General features: G+C 40.6%; 1 protein-coding gene across 47 annotated transcripts in view; it reads left to right on the top strand.

The window, feature by feature from the left end:
• Positions 1-19,733, top strand: part of Map4 (microtubule associated protein 4) — a 133,616-nt gene that overhangs the window by 69,815 nt on the left and 44,068 nt on the right. For 24 of the 47 annotated variants that reach the window (XM_075964565.1, XM_075964564.1, XM_075964563.1 and 21 more), the window contains exons 4-8: positions 7,408-7,530; positions 9,085-9,198; positions 11,142-11,273; positions 12,731-13,879; positions 15,110-15,223. In XM_075964565.1, coding sequence (XP_075820680.1) covers positions 7,408-7,530; positions 9,085-9,198; positions 11,142-11,273; positions 12,731-13,879; positions 15,110-15,223 — 1,632 coding nt within the window. Of the gene's footprint in view, positions 1-7,407; positions 7,531-9,084; positions 9,199-11,141; positions 11,274-12,730; positions 13,880-15,109; positions 15,224-15,736; positions 18,908-19,733 lie in introns of all 47 variants that reach the window. The other 23 variants (XM_075964534.1, XM_075964531.1, XM_075964529.1 and 20 more) reach the window with 2 other exon arrangements.

Here is a 19,733-nt window from a genome sequence, read left to right as displayed (position 1 = left end):
CTGTAATCCCAGCCATATTCAGTGGTCCTGAGGTAGGGGTTTGTAAGAGTTTGAGACCAATCTGACTGTAGAGTAAGATGCTGTCTTTAAAAGACAAAAATAAGTTAGGACTGGAGACATGGCTCAGTGCTTAAGAGTGCTCTTCCAGAAATCCTGAGTTCAATTCCCAGCAACCTCATGGTCCCAGCACCTGTGATGGGACCTGATGCCCTCTTCTCTCTGCTGTACTCTCCTGGCACACTGGCACCACATGCAAGCAGAGCACTTACATAAATAAATCTTTTAAAAAAAAACGGAAAGAAAAAAAGTTAAATTTAGTCCAAATGCCGTTGTTCCTGCAGGGGAGTTTGCCTGCTTAGCTGAGGAGTTTTCAGAACAGAATCTAGGTCAGCAGTGTCTGCTAAAGATGTGGGAGTGAGTTTCTGCTAGAGCTGCTCATTAGTAACACCGGTAGCTGTAGGCTGCCTGTTCTGAATGAGGCTCCCGAGAGCTGCTTCAGGCTGTCTGCTGTTCGCTTCTGGAAAGAAATAGCCTAGTAACCACACTTGAATGTGTCTTCTCCACAAAGTGTGAGGAAAATGTACCTGCTTCTCCACTTTACAAGTCTTCAGCATACAGTAGAGACTCTTGGATACCTGTGTTTATGACGTTTCGATTCATAATAGCCAAGATACGGAATCATCCTAGGTGATCATTGACAAATGAATACAGAAGGTTTAACACAGCATTATCCAGCCATAAAAAAACCAATGAAATCATGTTTGCAGGAAATGGGTAGAACTGGAAATCATCATGTAAATAAAATAAGCTCCACAAATCATGGAAAGAAATGCTTTCTCTAGTATATTCAGACTCTAAGGAAGATACATAAACATTAAAGTAATACAAGAGATATTTGAGAAGAGATAGGTACAAGAGGTGACCAAAGTATGTTGTGAATGTACAAAATAATGTCACAATGAAACCCATTGTTTTGCACCAAAGATACTCAACTTGGTTTGTTTACAGGAAGTTGCAGATCTAAACAACAAAGAGGACAGAAAAAAAAAAGAATATATTTTTAAGAGTGTGTGTGTGTGTGTGTGTGTGTGTGTGCGCGCGCGCGTGTGCGTGTGTACATGTGTTCAGGAGGCCAGAGGTTTTTGATTCCCCTTGAATCATAGGTACAGGTAGTTGCAGCCACCCCTTAGGGTTCTGGGAACTGATATCAGATCTGCTGTAAGAGCAATATGCACTCTTAACCACTGAGCCATCCTTTCCAGCTCCAGAAAAAAAAATATTGAGAGGAAAAACTTCAGCAGAAGAATATAATTTGTGCTGTTTAGAACTAAACTAAAATGGGCACTAATGAAGACAAGGAAAAAATAAGCCAATTATGTATTGTTTTTAGAATTGCGTAGTGTTTGGCCATTTTACAAAAGTATCACATCTTCCAAAAATGTTCCAGATGAAATATTATGTGGCCTTGCAATTCTGCTTATAGGCATATATATAAGAATATAGATTTTTTTTTGTTTTTGTTTTTGTTTTGAAACAGGCTTTCTCTGTAGCTTTGGAGTTTCTGTTCTGGAACTAGCTCTTTTAGACCAGGCTGGCCTTGAACTCACAGAGATCCACCTGCCTCTGCCTCCCAAAAGTATAGTTTTTTTAATGTGTTCATGGGTTACTACAGTAGTCAAAAAGTAGGACCAAACCACGCTCAGCTAAGGAATGGATGAAAGTGTGAGGTAGTCACACAATCTTGGGACTGTATTATTTGGAAAGGAAAGACATTCTAAGTTACAGTATAACTAGCATCACTTTGAAATCAAAAGTGAAAGAGGGCAGTTACAAAAGGCCACTTGAGCCGGATGGTGGTGGCGCATGCCTTTAATCCCAGCACTTGGGAGGCAGAGGCAGGCGGATCTCTGAGTTCGAGGTCAGCCTGGTCTACAAGAGCTAGTTCCAGGACAGGCTCCAAAGCTACAGAGAAACCCTGTCTCAAAAAAACCAAAAAAGAAAAGGGGGTGGGGTGGGGGTGGAGACATAGGAACTGTTATGAGCTGGGGGACTTCAGCTCCAGGTTCTTTTCGAGTAATATCTATGAGGACTCTGTGCCCTTCTCCCCAGAGAGTGATGAGTGACCAGACCAAGCAAGAGAATTGTTTTTATAATGATTCTTTACTAGCAACTTCAATATCCAATGCATCAATGGGGTTTACAATCTTAATGGGGGCACTTCAATATCACAATTATTAATCCTACTAAACCTAATACATAAAACCAATTCATAACCTTAATCTAACTTATCACTTATTCCTAAAGCACTTCTTAACCTTAATACAACTTATCCATTACTTATCTATAACCTTAATACAACTTATCCATTAATTATCTATAAAACACTCCTTAACCTTAGCTTATCCATTAATATTTTCTTTTCTTTTTTTTTTTTTTAATTTTTGAGACAGGGTTTCTCCATAGCTTTTGGTTCCTGTCCTGGAACTAGCTCTTGTAGACCAGGCTGGCCTCGAACTCATAGAGATCTACGTGCCTCTGCCTCCCGAGTGCTGGGATTAAAGGCCTGCGCCACCACTGCCCGGCTCCATTAATATTTTCTAATCTTATCAATTATCCGTAAAATATCTCTTAACATTTCACACACTAAACTTATGTATTAACACGTCTATGCTTTTCTCTTAACATTTCATACACACATGAAGTAGCATCATATGACCTGGTATTCCCTGGCTTAAAAGGGGCTTTTTTGAATTTATTCAGGCTGGGCTCTTGTCCACACTGGGGGCTGGGTAGCGAAGATCGACTCTTGACCCCATAGCCTGCGCTCAGGAGATAAGGTCCTGATGTTTCAGGCTGGTATTTGGTAGGGTCTTGGACTCGGCTTTCGGGTTACCGAGTCTCAGGAGACAAGGCTTTTTTAGTTCTCTACTCTCGAAGATGAGGCTTTGCTCTCGGGATGGCAAAGCGTTCTGTCTACTCAGAAGACGAAGCTTTGCTTTCGGGATGGCAAAGCATTCTGAAAGGCAGAGTATCTAGTCTGTTTTCGGGAGACAGACCTTCAATGTCCACTCTCATGGAATGAGGATTTGCATTTGGGATGCAAGGCCTTAAATATCTGTTTTCGGGAGACAAAGCTCTGTGCTCCGGAGACAGAGCATTAAATGTTTAGGCAAGGCATTCAAAATATTGCTGCTTTTCGGGAGGCAGGCTAGGAGGATCTCTCTTTCCACAGAGGCCTGGTGCCAGAGCCATTGTGAGAAGTGAGATAACCGTCCTGCTTCAGCCACCTCTTTTAAGTCTGTTCAAAATTGGTCCTCGTTTGGTCCTTCCGATAACCAGATGTCCTAGGTTATCAGTATCGACTGGCCACAGAAGGGTGGGGGGTCCCTCTTGTGTGGCAAGATTATTTCGTTACCACGGTTTGCTGGGTGCAGCCCCCACATCTGGCAGGGCCAGATGGGTGTGGCAGCCTTCAAGGGGGCAAATGTTCTCTTAATATTTCACCTTAGTAATTTTCCATACCACACACAAGAAGAAATGCTTTTACATTACACCAAGTTACATTCATTCTTATTCTATAAATTTCCTGCTCTATCTACACTACAGATTCCCCTTTATTTATTCATTCAGAGGAATCTGCTTCCATGCTCATTACAGTAACAAAGAGTTGATGTCAGGGACTGAGGTAGACTTGGATAATAAAAGATTATAGAATTTCTCTTTGAGAATGAAGAAAATGTTCCAAAGTAAGATCTGACACATCTCTGTCAACATACCAATCCCCCTCAATCCTACATTTAAAAAGAATGAATTTCACTAATGTGAATTACACCTCAATAAAGATATTATTTAAACAATGATAAGAAGTTAGGCAAGATGGATCAGCAGGTTTAAATGCTGCCAAGCTTGAGTTCAATACCCGGAACCCATGTGGTACAAGGAGAGAACAGACTCTTAAATTGCTGTCCAACCTCCACACAAACTCACATTTTCTCACTCAGATGTGCACAAATAAATACTTAAATAAACAGAAGGAGCAAGCAAATTCTGAATTTGCCTGTGCCATTTTACTTCCCTCCTCCCCACAGGGTTTCTTTGTGTAGCCTAGAACTCAGAGATCTGCTGCCTCTGCCTCCCAAGTACTAGGATTAAAGGCGTGCCCCACCACCTGGGCCATTTTATATTCTTAACAGAAAGTTTCCAGATTTCTGAAACATTAAAATCTTCCTGTATTGTCAGTCTTAGTGATCATAACTTTTAATTTTTAGATATTTATTTCTTGAGACAAAGTCTTACTTTGTAATCCTGGCTGACCTGGAATTTGATGTTTGGATCAGGCTGGCCTTGAACTCATGTGAGCTCTACCTGCCTTTGCCTTCTGAATGCTAGGATTAAGTGTGAGTGTTTATATGTGCGTACAGATGCCCACAGAGACCCAAGGTGTCAGATGCCCCAGAGTTGGAATTATAGGTGGTTGTGAATCACCCAGCATGAGTGCTGAGAACCAAATTTGTATCCTCTGCAAGAACAGCAAGTATTCTTAACCACTGAGTCATCTCTTCAGCCATCACTCTTCCTCTTCCTCCCAGTGCTTGGGATTAAACTCGGGGCTTGATAAGCACTTTACTGTTCAGTTATGCCCCAGCTGATTATAGACTTTTTAAATATTTAATACTTTGTCTCATTAATATTTTAATTTGTGTTTTCCTAAAGGTAAATAATAATGAGCTGTTTTCTTAAGTGTAATATCCATTGTATATATTTTATTGAAATGTCCATTATTAATTTGACTTATAATTCAGTTATAATTGATTTTACCCTTTTATGCATGTAAGTTCTTTAATAAAGGTTTATGATCATGTGCGTGTGTGTTGTGGCAGTCTCAACACAATCTGGCCTTCTTGATCCTTCTGCCTTTTACCTCTTATGTGCTGGAACTAGAGTTGTGTTCTTCCCTGCCTTGTTCATCAGTTTAAAGTTTTGATGTCTAATTTACATGGTCTTTTTTCCTGTGGAAAGTGATTTTTTGTTGATGCATCAACATATCTTTACAAAACCTGAAGACCACAGAAATTTCCTCTATCATTTTGCAAGCTTTTAAGATTATAATTCTTGTTTAGGTCTTTGATGTTTCTGGAGTTAATTTTATAAATGGTATAAATTAAGTATCCAGTTACTCCTGTGTTGCTTGCTGAAAAACTGTCAGTGACACAGAGATGAATGGCTCAGTAGTTAAGAGTAAAGGTTATTCTTTCAGAGGTCCTGGGTTTGGTTCCCAGAATTCATGTGTTGTCATATACTGAAGTTCCAGAGAGCTCATGCTCTCTTCTGACCAGACATATGCAAAGTTACAGGCAAAACACTCATACACATTAAGAAAATTTAACAAGACAAGAAATGGCCATGTAGGAATGGTGGGCCACACTTGTGATTACAGCCACTTGGGAATGGTGGGTCATACTTGGGACTACAGTGTTCAGAAAGCAAGTCCATGGTCAAGGTGGTTGACATCTAGGACCTGCAATCCACCCAGCCAAGGCCACATAGGGAGAAAATCTGTCTCTCAGTCCCCTCCTTATACTGTTTACTTATGTTGGTATCTTTGATGAAACCCATTGGATCCCCTTCTATCCTCTTTTTCCTCCTGGAGATGAGGACTCATTATGTAGCCCTGGCTCTACTGGAACTTGCTATATAGATCAGTCCATTCTCAAACTCACCAAAATCAAGCTGCCTTGGTGTCTGGCAAGTGCTAGGATAATCCAGTTGACACAGTGTTTCTGTGTGTAACAGCCCTGACTGTTTTGGAACTCACCTTGTAGACCAGGTTGGCCTTGAACTCACTGCCTCCCGGAATGCTGGGATTAAAGGCAGGTGCCCTTACTGCCAGGCGCCAATTGACTCTTTTTTTTTTTAATATTTATTTATTATTATGTATACAATATTCTGTGTGTATGCCTGTAGGCCAGAAGAGGGCACCAAACCCCATTACAGATGGTTGTGAGCCACCATGTGGTTGCTGGGAATTGAACTCAGGACCTTTGGAAGAGCAGGCAATGCTCTTAACCTCTGAGCCATCTCTCCAGCCCCCGCCAATTGACTCTTAGTAGAAGTTTTTGTTTTGTTTTTTCTTCTGAACTCTTTTCTGTGTAACAGCATTTGAGTGCTTGCTTTATGTCAGGAACAGGGTTGGAGCCCTTAAGTGTGTGATCAGTACCAAAGAGAGTCGATGAGCTTACACTGACTTTGGAAATCAGGTAGTATAAGCCCTTGCACTTATTTTTTCTTCAAAATTGTGTTGGTTATATTTTTTTATTTCAACTTCTGTATAGATTTTGGAATAGACAACTTTTCAAAACTTACATGATTTTTTTGAAAATGTTTTCTGACTTTTATTTTTTATTTATTTATTTATTTTTGGTTTTTCGAGACAGCTTTTCTCTGTGGCTTTGGAGCCTGTCCTGGAACTAGCTCTGTAGACCAGGCTGGTCTCGAACTCACAGAGATCCGCCTGCCTCTGCCTCCCGAGTGCTGGGATTAAAGGCGTGCACCACCATCGCCCGGCACTGACTTTTATTTTTTTAAAAAAACTTGTTTTCTAAGACTCTTTTTTTAAAAAATTTATTTATTGGGAATTGAACTCAGGACCTCTGAAACAGCGGTCAGTTCTACTAACCTCTGAGCCATCTCTCCAGCCCTCAAAACTTACATGATTTTAAATTTTGTTTTGAATCTAAACTTAATTTTAGCCAGAAGGCCAAAATTTTAAAAATTGCCTTGAATTTTTTAAATTTTGTTTTGAATCTAAACTTAATTTTAGCCAGAAGGTCAAAATTTTAAAAATTGCCTTGAATTTATTACTTAGCTTGATAATTGCCTTTATTTATTTGTTTGTTTAAATTTCTTGTGTGTGTATGTGTGTTTGGGAGCAAGTACATGGTGCACATGTAGAAGTCAGTCAGTCAACAACCTGAAGAAGTTGGTTTTTCCTCTTACTATGTGGGTCCTGGGAATTGAACTTAGGTCATGAGGCTTGCTAGCAGGTATCTTTGCTACTCAGCTATCTTGCTTGCCCAAGAATTACCTTCTTAATATTTAATTTTTTAGTTTTGACCTTTCCATTTCCTTCTAGTTTTAAAACACATTTTTTTCTCCTTTCTGGGCTTGGTAGCCCACACCCCTAATCTTAGTACTCTGGGAAACAGACATAGGCAGTTAAGTTTGAGGCCAACCAGGGCTAAATAATGAGAAACCTGTCTCAGAAACACAGCAAACAACTCCCCCCTTCAAAGGTGTTTATTAGGTTTATTAGATACGCCTGTGTTATATTGTTCTATCTGTAACTTGTAAATGCTTACAGATTAGAAACAGTGATGTCTTGTAATTTATTTTTGTTTGTATTTTAAGGGTCTCCTACTGACTTCCTTGAAGAGAAAATGGCCTACCAGGAATATCAGAACAGCCAGAACTGGCCACAAGATGCAAGCTTTTGTTCCCAGCCTCAGCAAGTGTTAGGTACTAACCAGGCTGGTAAGTGCAGGCTGTTTTTGACTGCTAAATGTGAGCTGTGAGGTAGGTGACAAGACTGTAGCATTTTAGCTTCAAAATAGTTCAGTAAGTCATGATCAAAGTATAATTATTTTCCATAAACATTTGCTTGGACCTTTATCTTTATTTATCCTTTATTTTTTTCTTTCTGTGTGAAATAGAGTCTCTCACTATAGCAATTCTCTTACCTCAGCCCTTCAGTCTCTCAGAAGTGGGTCGGCCACACCCAGCTTTATTTATCCTTTCTTCAAAAGCACTTAGGTCCCTGTAGTTTTTTTTAATCTTTTCAAAATCGATTACTAATAAACTGTCTCACATTCATGTACATTAAAAGCTAAAGCTTCAGGAATCCCTTAGCACCCTAATTTTTCCGAAAGAAATTGCTGCATTAAGAGCAGTGCTTCTTTTATGCCAGAGAAGTGGCTCTCAAAAGTTGTCTTCTAGTTCCAAGACGTTATTCTTAAAGATAGATAGCTCACTGTGTTTACCTACTGGCCTTCCCTGGAACTCTGGGATTAAAGCATTCACTACTGATGTCAGCAAGCATTTGAGATGCAGTATTCTTCACAGTGCCCACAAGAGAAGAGAAATGTTCTGTTTGCTCTTGTTCTACAGATAATGTTATAGCTGAGTTTGTTTGTTTGGTTTGCTCTTGTTCTACAGATAATGTTATAGCTGAGTTTGTTTGTTTGGTTTGCTTTTTTTGAGACAGGATCTCATTGTGTAGCTCATGTTGGCCTTGAAGTTGAGTGTTGGGATTATAGACAGTATCTTCAATGCCCAGCATACAGTTTATTATTTGGTTTTTGTTATATTTTTTAAAGAACTAGAAATTTGCATTACATTCTTTTTTTTTAAATAATTTAGTTAACTTTATTTTATGTGGATTGGTATGAAGGTGTCAGATCCCCAGAAACTGGAGTTACAGGCAGTTGTTAGCTGTCTTGTGGGTGCTGGGAATTGAACCCCAGGTCCTCTGGAAGAACAGCCAGTGCTCTTAACCACGGAGCCATCTCTCCCTCCCTGGTTTTTAATTTTTGTGTGTTTATGTATGTATGTGTATTTGTGTCTCCAGTACTAAAATTATAAGCATGTACCATCATACCAGGCTTTATTTTTGTGGGGGCTGAGGATAACTCAGGTATTGATGCTTTTATGGCCAACAGTTTATTTACAAAGCTATTTCCTTAGTTCCTATTTTCTTTTTGTTTTTTTAAAAAATACTTTAAAAATGTCTGTTAACATATTGAAATTTTAGTTTCCTCTGTACACCTTAGAATTCTAAAGTGGAGTATTCGTGTTCTTTCATGAGGTTTTATGTTTGCTGGTTCTCCTAGATAATCACATTTTAAGAGAATAATGGATTATATTTTGTTATAACAAATTAGTGAATACTTATGTCATTGTCAGATAGTCATTTTATTTAATTTACTATTGGCAATACAAATATAACAAATCGGCATTCATAGGAAATAAAAGGTAATCTTTCTAATTGCATTTACTCTGTATGTCTCTTTGATTCTGTTTTCACTTTAGATCCCTTTAAGGTGCACCATGATGGTGATTTGGCAGATCTGCTCTTTGTCTCCAGTGGGCCCACAAATGCTTCAGCATTTATAGGGCAAAATGATCCTCTGGAAGACAGTTATGGTATGTTTTCAACTAGATTCATTATGTCAGGTCTATCATTTATTCATTGTACAGAGATCCATACAATAAATGGCAAATGATTAAGAGAAAAAAAATAAAAATTTTGATGTAAGTTCTACATAAGAAATATAAGAAATGAGCTTAGGCTGGCTTTAGCTATATAACCAAAGACAGCCTAGAAATCCTGATTCTGTCCTCTCCACCTCCCAGTTACTTGGGGCTGTCACACCTGGAATAATGTGAAATTATGAAAAATGAAATTTGTGTTTGTATGTGTATAATGGCACCAGTAAACACACATACAGTATTCATGAGCTAAGGTAATAACTTTCAAATACCATATTACATAATGAACTGAAAAACAGAAAGGGAGCTAGGCGGTGGTGGCACATGCCATTAATCCCAGCACTTGGGAGGCAGAGGCAGGTGAATCTGTTGAGTAATAGGCCTTCCTGATCTACAGAGTAAGTTTCAGGACAGCCAAGGTTTTCTTTCTTTCTTTCTTTCTTTCTTTCTTTCTTTCTTTCTTTCTTTCTTTCTTTCTTTCTTTTTAAATATTTATTTATTTATTATGTATACAATATTCTGCCCGTGTGTATGTCTGCAGGCCAGAAGAGGGCACCAGGCCTCATTACAGATGGTTGTGAGCCACCATGTGGTTGCTGGGAATTGAACTCAGGACCTTTTGGAAGAGCAGGCAATGCTCTTAACCACTGAGCCATCTCTCCAGCCCCCTAGCCAAGGTTTTCAAAAGAAATCCTGTCTCGAAAAACAAAACGAAAAGCAAAATCAAAAACCCAAAATAAGAAAAGTAAAAAGAGTAAGGATTTTGATTTTTCAAATCATTTCCCCATGGATTATATAGTCCTGTTGGTACGGTATAATATGCCAGACCTGTTTGAATGAGATTGATAGCATAGTTCAGCAGGTTCTTGTCTTGTTGGTGTCTTTATGCTTTCCGTGCTAATGAGGCTCTTGGTTTTTTGAGACATGGTTTCTCTGTGTTGCCCTGGCTGTCATAGAACTCACTTTGTAGACCAGGCTGCCCTCAAACCCAGAGATTAACCTATCTCTGCTCCCTGAGTGCTGGGGTTAAAGGTGTACACCACTACTGCCCAGCTGCTAAGATGTTTCTTAATCCTTAATCTGCTCCTGCTTCTCTGAAACCTTTTGTGATAATCTAATTCTCAAAAGTTCTTGTTGCATTCCTGTAGCAATTAGTCCATACCATAGCGTTTATTATTTGATGTGCAGTCTTTGTGGATGTGTTGGTTTATGCCTGTAGCACCAGCTGTTGAGCAGGCTTTACAGGAGGATCACCTGAGCTTAGGAAATTAAGGATTACCTATAAAACAGTGAGATTTTGTTTCCAAAAAAAGAAAGAAAAAAAAGAGAGAGAGAAATTTAATGATTGGTAATAGCTGGAACCATCTGATATTAAATCTCATGTCTGACATAGAAGAGCATGATCCTATTTATCAACTTGCTAATAATTTATTAAGCATTTTTATAAAGTCAGATTCCAATCCTGTTATAAATGTGAATAAAGGCTCACAGTAATTTGCTATCCACTATATTCCATTGAAGTTGGTGTTTTGTAGTGCTCAGTCTTCAGTATTCTAAATCTTAATGACATCTAGTAGAAAGTAACCAATAAATATGTGTCCCTGGTGCTACTAGGCTATAGTATAGAGTGCTTGCAAAGGACCAGAGTGTGATGTAGCACCCTCATGGGTAGGCTTATAACTACAACACCAAATTAAGTCTTTAAAAATCAACAATTAACCCAGAACTAAAGAGTGCCAGCAGACCTTCCTATATAAACCTCTGCTTTTATTGGTCATTGAGTTTGTGTCTTCTTGACAACACATTACTGATTTAAGCTGGCAACTGCCTTTCCCCCTTCATTGGTGACCGCATTTAAAAACTGTGTTTCAAACTAGGTATGCTTCCCGGTGACTCATTTGCTCCCACGGCTGTTGTATCTCAGGAGTGGTCTCTGGAAGCCTCAGATTCTCCACACTCAGAGTCCTTCGTTTCTCCAGAAGTTATAGAAAGCCTTCAGCCCGCAGCAGGTAAATTAATAAGAGCTACTTTGTCAGTTACCGGTTATGGCACCAGTAATCACAAAGCATTCACTTTCTCAGCAGCTTACAGCAGATACAGGTAAACAAACTTTTCCCCCTTCTTTCTGTCTGAGGTAGGGTCTCACTATAGAATCCTTCCTGAGTTTGAAGTCACTATGTAGATCAGGCTGGCCTCAAACTTTATGATTGGTTTATTGATTATATAACTGTCCTTTTATTTACACATGTATTTTCTCTCTTGGCTGTTTCTACTCTACATTTTATATGCTTCGTACACTTGATCATAGCCAAAAGGCCAAGGAATGACTTGTCTTCAGCATCGTTTTATCTTTTAAATGTTGAGTTGTCAAAGATAGATGGCATACATTAACTCTGATGCTTCTTAATTAGTATAAATTTGATATTCATAAAAAACCAAGTATTTCTTGGTCCCTAAGTACTTTTCATTTAATTTTTTTCATAACTTAAAGTTTTTCTTTTTTTTCCCTGAGTGTGGCTGTTTTGTCTCTTTATTTTTTATTTATTTATTTTTTTTTGGTTTTTCAAGACAGGGTTTCTCTGTGGTTTTGGAGCCTGTCCTGGAACTAGCTCTTGTAGACCAGGCTGGTCTCGAACTCACAAAGATCCGCCTGCCTCTGCCTCCCAAGTGCTGGGATTAAAGGCGTGCACCACTACCGCCCGGCTTGTTTTGTCTCTTTATATGAAAGTGTACCATATGTGTTCCTGGTGCCCACAGAGGCCATGAAAAAGCACCAAATCCCTTGGAACTGGAGATGCAGATGCTTTTGAGCCACCTTGTGGGTGCTGGAAATAGAGCCTGTGTCTTCAGGAACAGCAGTCATTGCTCTTAACTGCTGAGACATCTCTTCAGTAGATATCCACTAGAAAGTAGCCAATAAATATATGTTCCTGGTGCCACTAGACTATAGTGTTAACTCTTTTTTGCCTGGTAACAATTTATTTTAACCTTTTCAGTGAGGTGGCTCATGTATTAAGAACACTTGGTATTTTTGCAAAGGACCAGCATTTGATGTAACACATACATGGGGAGGCTTGTAACTACAGCACCAAATTAAATAAGTGTTCAAAAATCAACAATTAACCCAAAGCTGAAGAATGTCAGCAGCAAATTTTTTGGATTATTTAGAGACAAGGTCTCTTTGTGTAGCCAGAAAGTAATATTTAAATTCAGGGCTGTGAGTAGTTAATGCTAGATTGTATTTTTTTTTTTAAAAAAAAAGATTTTTTTCTTTTTGAATTTGCTTTTATTTTATGTGTTTTGATAGTTTGCCTGCATGTATATCTGGTGTAGACAGTTATGGATTGCCATATGGGTGCTGGGAATTAAAACCAGGTCCTCTAAAAGATCCAGTCAGTGCTCTTAACCTCTCACCCATCTCTCTAGCCCTGCTGGGTTCTAAATTTTTTAAAATTAATTTTCTTAGAGCTATCCAAGGAAATAGAAGTGGAATCAGTAAAAGAGCAGCTGCCAACTGAAGCACTGGAAATGACGGCAGAAGAGAAGATCACTGATGTGGTGCCATCTCGAGAAGCAGAGGTATCTCCATCCACAGACATGACACCAGGCACAGAAACAGAAGTGACATTTTCTAAAGACCCAGAGGAGACCACCAAACCAGATGTGATTCTGTCAGATGTTACACAGCCATCCATTGAATCAGATATGTTCCTGGCTGAGGACATGGAACTGCATGTAGAAACAGAGGTGGCCCCAGTTAAGGGGCCGACAGAAGCAGATGTATCTTTGACCAAGGATCTGGCACCTCCTACAGAAATTGAAATGGTCCCAGGCAAGGATGTGACACTGCCCAAAGAAACAGAGATGGCACTTCCAATGAAAATGGACTTGGTACCATCTGAGGATGTGGTTCTTCCCAAAGAAACAGAGCTAGCACCAGTCAAGGCCGTGGTTCCACCCTCAGAAATAGAGGTGGCACTGGCAAAGGATGCTGCCTCCTCTGTGGAAACGCCTTCGGCTGAGGAGATGGACCTGGCTTCAGAAGCAGAGGTGGGCCTTGCAAAGGACTTGGCACTGCCCTCAGACACCCTGATGATCTTGACAAAGGATGTAACTTTGCCCTTAGAAACGGAGGGATCTCTGGTTAAGGGCATGACTCCATCTCTGGAAACCGAAATAACCATGAATAAGGATACAGCTCCACCCCCTGAAACAAAATTGGACATTGTCAGAGATATGGCTCCATTCCCAGAATCAGAAGTGTCTCTGGGCAAGGAAGTGGTTATACTTCCAGAAACAAAGGTGACTGAGTTTAACAATGTGACCCCACTTTCAGAAAAAGAGGTGGCCTTAGTCAAGGACATGTCTCTACCTCCAGAAACAGAGGCTCCCCGGGTTGAGGGTGCCATTTGGCCTTCGGGAACCCAGATGACCCTGGACAACAGTGTGACTCCAGCCAAGGATGTTACATTACCCTTGGAAACAGAAGTAGCAACAGTTCAAATTAAAGACAAGGAAAATGCACAGACCCAAGAAGAACCAAATGAAGACTCCCAGTTAGAATCTGTCCAGCACAAGGGACAGTCAGTAGCACCTCCTTGTATGATTCTACCAGGTATGGGCTCCTGCTTTCTTTCAGCATTCTCTCCACTAATGTATAGACTAGGGAACAAGTGCTGAATTCGGTAGAAATAGACCCTTGGTGCTTTACTGGTCCACTCTGTTTCTCCAGTCCGTGACCTTGCCCTCCCCTTCCTCTGGCTAGTCACATTCTGTGTTCATCCTTGCTTTTTTTTTTCTTTCTTTTTTGTTCATTTGTTTTGTTTTGTTTTTGTTTTTTGAGACAGCCTTTCTCTGTAGTTTTTGGAGCCTGTCCTTGTAGACCAGGCTGGCCTTGAACTCACAGAGATCCACCTGCCTCTGCTGGGATTAAAGGCGTGCGCTACCACTGCCGGTTTCATCCTTGCTTTTCTTCCTGACAAATGAGGCAATAAGATCCACAAAGCACCATCGTGGCTTGTATGTGTGTGCACTACCTCTGCCATTCTCCTGTTTTTATGGGTAAACTCTTCTCAAGGAAAACCACCCTCTCCTCGCTGGACAAGTCCCATCCCCTTAAGTATGCCGTTTTCTAGCCATCACTCTCTTTTCAGTTCCTCTTAATTAAATCTCCTTTCCATTGGATTATACCTTCTGTGTTTCAAAAACATTTTGGTGGTTTTGTTTGTTTGTCTGTCTTCTTTTATTTGTTTGTTTGGGTTTTTGTTTGTTTGTTTTGGTTTTGGTTTTTTTTGGGGGGGGGGCGGAGGCTGTTTTGAGACAGGGTTTTTCTCAGTAGCTATGGAGCCAGTTCTGGAACTAACTCAGTCTGTAAACCAGGCTGGCCTTGAATTCACAGAGTTCTGCCCGCCTTTTCCTCCCAAGTGCTGGGATTAAAGGCACGTGCCACCACCACCCAGCTCTTTTGTTTGTTTTTAGTTTTTGCTTTATTTTATCTGCAAAGACAGATGTTTCATTATGTAAAGGCACCAGCCGTGAAATCTGGTGACCTAAGTTCAGTTACTGGGACCTATATGTTGAATGGAGAGAACCAATTGAGAACTGCTGTTCTCTGACCTCCAGATACATGCTGTAACACGCATGCGCCTCCACATTTAATTTTAAAAAAGGAAAGCAAGGGAACCCTCTTGACTCTGCCTTCCAACTGCTCCTCTCGTTTTCTGTTCTTTAGTGTAGGAGAATTCTCTAAAACACATTCTCATCTCTAATTTATGGCAGATGAAGAAAAAAACAGTTGAAATCCTGTTTCTCTGAAACTTAACATGAATTTTACTATTATGTTTAGAACCAGTCAAAGCTGCAGACCAAAAATCAAACTTACCAATAGATGAAGGTTCTCTGTTAGAGGATTTAGAGCAAAAGGAAACATCTGGCAGTCAGTCTTGTGAACTTTCTTCAGGTAAGGTGGGGATAATGTGAACTTTCTTCAGATGCCACACTTACACATGGTGGGATGGTGTTTGTGCATTATTTGGTTTGTGTGGTGGTAATTATTAGCTGTACAGTTTATAAATCAATTTTCTTCAATACTTTCCATTTCTTTAGGCAGAAAGTGAGGTTCTTACATATTTGCTATTCTGTCAGTTGAGGACACTAAGTTTTGATCCAGTTGAACTGTTCACTATTCTGTCGGTCTTTAGCTTATTATTTAAATTTTCTCAGTTTATTTAACTACTTCAATAAGGTAAAGATTTTAAATGTCTTAATGTTATATAAATATATCTGAAAAAAATTCTTGATCTAAGGTAATGATCTTTGATTGCTCCAAATAAGGATCAAAATGATTTAGATAAAAGATTTATGAATGAATGAACATAGACTACTTAAATGAATCACTAAAAAAAATTTTCGGTTTAGAAATGATGACAAGAAATTTGTTGTTTAGAATTTTAGCCAAATTCGTGTATTACAGGTACCTCTCCTTCACAAGGTAAACACGTTTACAGACCCAGTGACCGCAGGCCAGCCCGGGCCAGGCCTGCCAGGGTCCCTCCTGAGCTGCTGGAAGGTTCTCTTTCATGGAAGACTCTTGATCCTAGGTTGGGCCCCTACCCTTTGCCTGAGTTGGGTTTGGTCTCTGGTTCATCTTCTTGTGGTGAGCATGGGAACCAAAGGGAAAGTATTTATGCTGAATCCCTAGTGTCCCAGAGAGACCATGGCAGGGAGGCCAGGGATATAGAAAACATGCCTTTGATAATGAGGAAAAAGAAAAAGAAATCAAAGCAAAAGAGATATCCTCAGTCACGAGCTGGGGGACGTTGGGATGACAATGCAGACAAGCCCAAAGATCATCCTGTTCTTGGGCCTTTGAAGTCAGATGTTGATCCTGGCCAACCAACTACTGTGGGCACAGAATATGGCCTTGTATCCAGAGAAGTTTTGAAATTTGACTGTATAGAAAGTCACAACATTACTTCATGTCCAGAAAAACCTACAGAGACTGTTGTAAATGCTCAGCTCAAGCTGAGAGTAGAGGAAGACCACAGAGGGAACAGCTCAGTGCCAGAGAATCAAGATGCGAGCAGGGCAGAGGGCCCGTCCAGTTTGGAAGGGTCTCCAATAGGCAGTGCTGCACACAAAGGAACAACTCGGCTAGGAAGTGGTTTCCCCATAGTGGGTCAAGAGATTATGGATAGAGTTTCAGAACCTACAACAGAAAAAGTACTATCAAATTTGACCCTCACTTCAACAGAGCACAGTCCGTCAAAAGACCATCTAAAAGAAGGGAGTGGGGAAAGTCAAATGAGTGAAGTACAGGGGTTTGCTGCTAGAGCTGACAATGTTAGAGAACTAAAACCAGAGACATCCCCCCAGCAGAAAGAAGCAGCCAGCCTGTCTGCTTCTAAGGAGCTGAAAGACCAAGAGTTAATTCAGGCTCCTGTGTTAGAGATTGAGCCATTTAAGAGAAAGATAGGTGACAGCAAAAACAGAAAGGGAAGGGGTCCTGGGAAAGTCAAAGTAGGCTCTGGGAAGTTAGGAAACAAATCTGAGGTGTCATTCCTTCCAAACAGTGTGAAGGAGCAGAGAGCTGTTACTATGCCACATGAGCCAGTCCCTGAACCTAAAATAGTGAGTATTGAGGCTCTGAGAAGAGGGCTAGGCTTGGATTCCTCAGAGCAACCAGAGGCTATTTCTGATCTCACCGAGTCAGTGGTGAGGGTGTCCAAAGACATGGCTGATGCTGGTGTGGGAAGCACCGTACAGCCATTGATTTCTATGGAAACTGGGTCAAGCTTGACTCATACTTTGGAGGCTAGTTCAGAAAGAAGAGCTGAGGTTAAAAACCAGAGCAAGGAAGGGAAGTGTCCTGGGATGGATCATGAGTCAATTCCCTGGATTTCTGCAAAGACCAAAAAGAGAGACAATGAAGGCAGAAACAAAAAGTTTAAAAATAATTACCCTGTACAACTTCGCAAAATGGAGGACAAGGAGGAAGTCATCTGCCCGCCTTGTCTAAAGGAGAGTGATGATGGTGATATAGCCCGTAACCACAGGGAGTTAGGCCAGACTTTCCCTAAAATACACGATTCTTTGTTCTCACACACATCACACACACCCACAGTGGAAGTTGCCGACAAAAAGAGTAAGAATGTTGAGTCTAATTCTGTTGAACTTGGGGCTCTTGTGGGAAATAAGACAAACTCAGTCCAAGGTTCTACTGTTACTATTGAACCAGCTGCCAAGGTGACAGATGGGAGCCCCCAAGACTCAATCTGTGGGGCAGGATTTGTTCCCTCAAAAGAACCTGAGGAAAACAAGACACGTGTAGCCAAGGGACACACTGCAGTGGCTGACAAACCTAATAAAAGGAGCAATGATGGGAAGTGTAAAAAAATTAAAAATAGTTTTCCCGAGAAGCACATTTTGGAGATTAAGACAGATATATCAAAAATACACATTCCCATGGAAACCACAGCAGACTGTAGAACTGAAGGAATGGGGTATATGGATGAAAATAGAAATATTACCTTTATTTCTAGGATAGCACCAACAGGGCTGATGAGTAAGTCAGCTCCTCCAGAGGTAATGGAATCAGCAGGCTGTGAAACACTGCCCTGCCCTACTCCTCAAGTAGTAAAGGAAGATGATTCTTTCCCTGACACCTCCAGAAAAAGTGGGCAGGAGAGATTCCTAGCCCAGAACTCCAGCTTATTAGTACAGGATACTTACAGCAAAGATGGAATCCTAGATCAAGAAAGATACAAAGCTCCCTCTGCTGCTGTGCCCTCTACTAGCACTGAAGGAGTTCCTGGGACTTCTACAGGAGCCCAAGGAAAGTTTAACAGTCATGGAGATCATTCTCTTAAGAATAATGGTGAGCTTTCAGATTGCAGGAAGAATGAAATAGGGATAATCCCTGAAAGGCATGAGATAGGAGAATCAGAGCCAGAGCAGCACGGGTCCTCTAACCATTCAGCAGGGCCTGCCACAGAGCCAGCTGAAGGGCACATCCTGCCTACTGTGCCCACAGAAAGCCAGAACCTGCCACAAGAGCTGAGAGTCCTAGAAGCACATGCAGGTAGTGCTGGTTTGCCAGCATCTCTAGTGAAGGAAGAGAAGAGAACTGAGAAACACCCTGCCCCAGTTCAAAACCCCGACCCTCTGAGAAGTAAAACACCGAAATTTAATTTGTCTAAGGACCAAAATGAGAGAGATTCCAAGGGCTCAAATGGTTTAGGTAAGAAGGTAGATACCATTCTTTTGCCTCCAGAAAATGAAAAGGATAAATTAAAAGAAACTAGTTTGTCTTGTGAAGTCAGGCAATTGGGGTGTGTTGCTGTGCCAACAACAGAACAGTCTGACTTCTCATGTGGCAATGTGGAGGGTGAAGATAAATTAGTAGTGACTGCTTACAAGGATCCCCAAGTTCCACAGTTCAAAGGTAACGAGATTGAAGCTCCTCAGAAGATGATGGGCATATCTGAACTGAAGCTGTTGAGTGAAAGGAAGAAGGAAGATAAAAGCAAGATGACAGAGCCAGTGAAAGGCTACATGAGACCCACGAAGTCTCGAGGACTTACCCCACTTTTGCCAAAGTCTGCAAGCCAGGAAAGAGATAAATCGAAGCTGCTCAAGTCCAGTGGTATGACCTTGCTGTGGGAAAACGTGTGTGCTTTGGTTTTTGAGTCAACCTCACCATAGCAATCAGCCTGTGCCTTGGTTCCATTTAGACTCTAATCATCCTTGTTGAGCATTGCTTTGCTGGCATGAAACCCCCCAGCTAAGGCATGCCTGTTTCAGCTAGAGGAGACTGGAGACTTGGTTGCATGCCTTTTTAATGCAGCATTGAATCTTGAGTTTTATGGAATATTGTGGAGGAACATAGCAATCCTCTTTATTTTTTTATTTTTTTTATTTTATTTTTATTTTTATTTATTTATTTATTTATTTTGGTTTTTCGAGACAGGGTTTCTCTGTGGTTTTTGGAGCCTGTCCTGGAACTAGCTCTTGTAGACCAGGCTGGTCTCGAACTCACAGAGATCCGCCTGCCTCTGCCTCCCGAGTGCTGGGATTAAAGGCGTGCGCCACCACTGCCCGGCTTATTTTTTTATTTATTTTTTTTATTTAATTTTATTTTTTAGCAATCCTCTTTATATTGCACATCCCATGTGTAAAAGTTTTTTTTTGGGGGGGGGGGATATTTATTTATTTATTTATTTAGTATACAATGTTCTGTCTGTATGCCTACAGGCCAGAAGAGGGCGCCAGACCTCATTACAGATGGTTGTGAGCCACCATGTGGTTGCTGGGAATTGAACTCAGGACCTTTGGAAGAGCAGGGAATGCTCTTAACCACTGAGCCATCTCTCCAGCCCCTGTGTGTAAAGTTTATTAGGCAAAGTCTCAATCATTATTTGGTGCAGGTATTTACAGGAGAAAAAAAATCTGGCTGATTATTTTATTTTATT

Source organism: Microtus pennsylvanicus, chromosome 3 (genome assembly GCF_037038515.1).
Source record: "Microtus pennsylvanicus isolate mMicPen1 chromosome 3, mMicPen1.hap1, whole genome shotgun sequence".
NCBI lineage: Eukaryota > Metazoa > Chordata > Mammalia > Rodentia > Cricetidae > Microtus > Microtus pennsylvanicus.
Note: the sequence above shows the minus strand (reverse complement) of the source record. Positions and strands in the feature narration are given on the sequence as shown.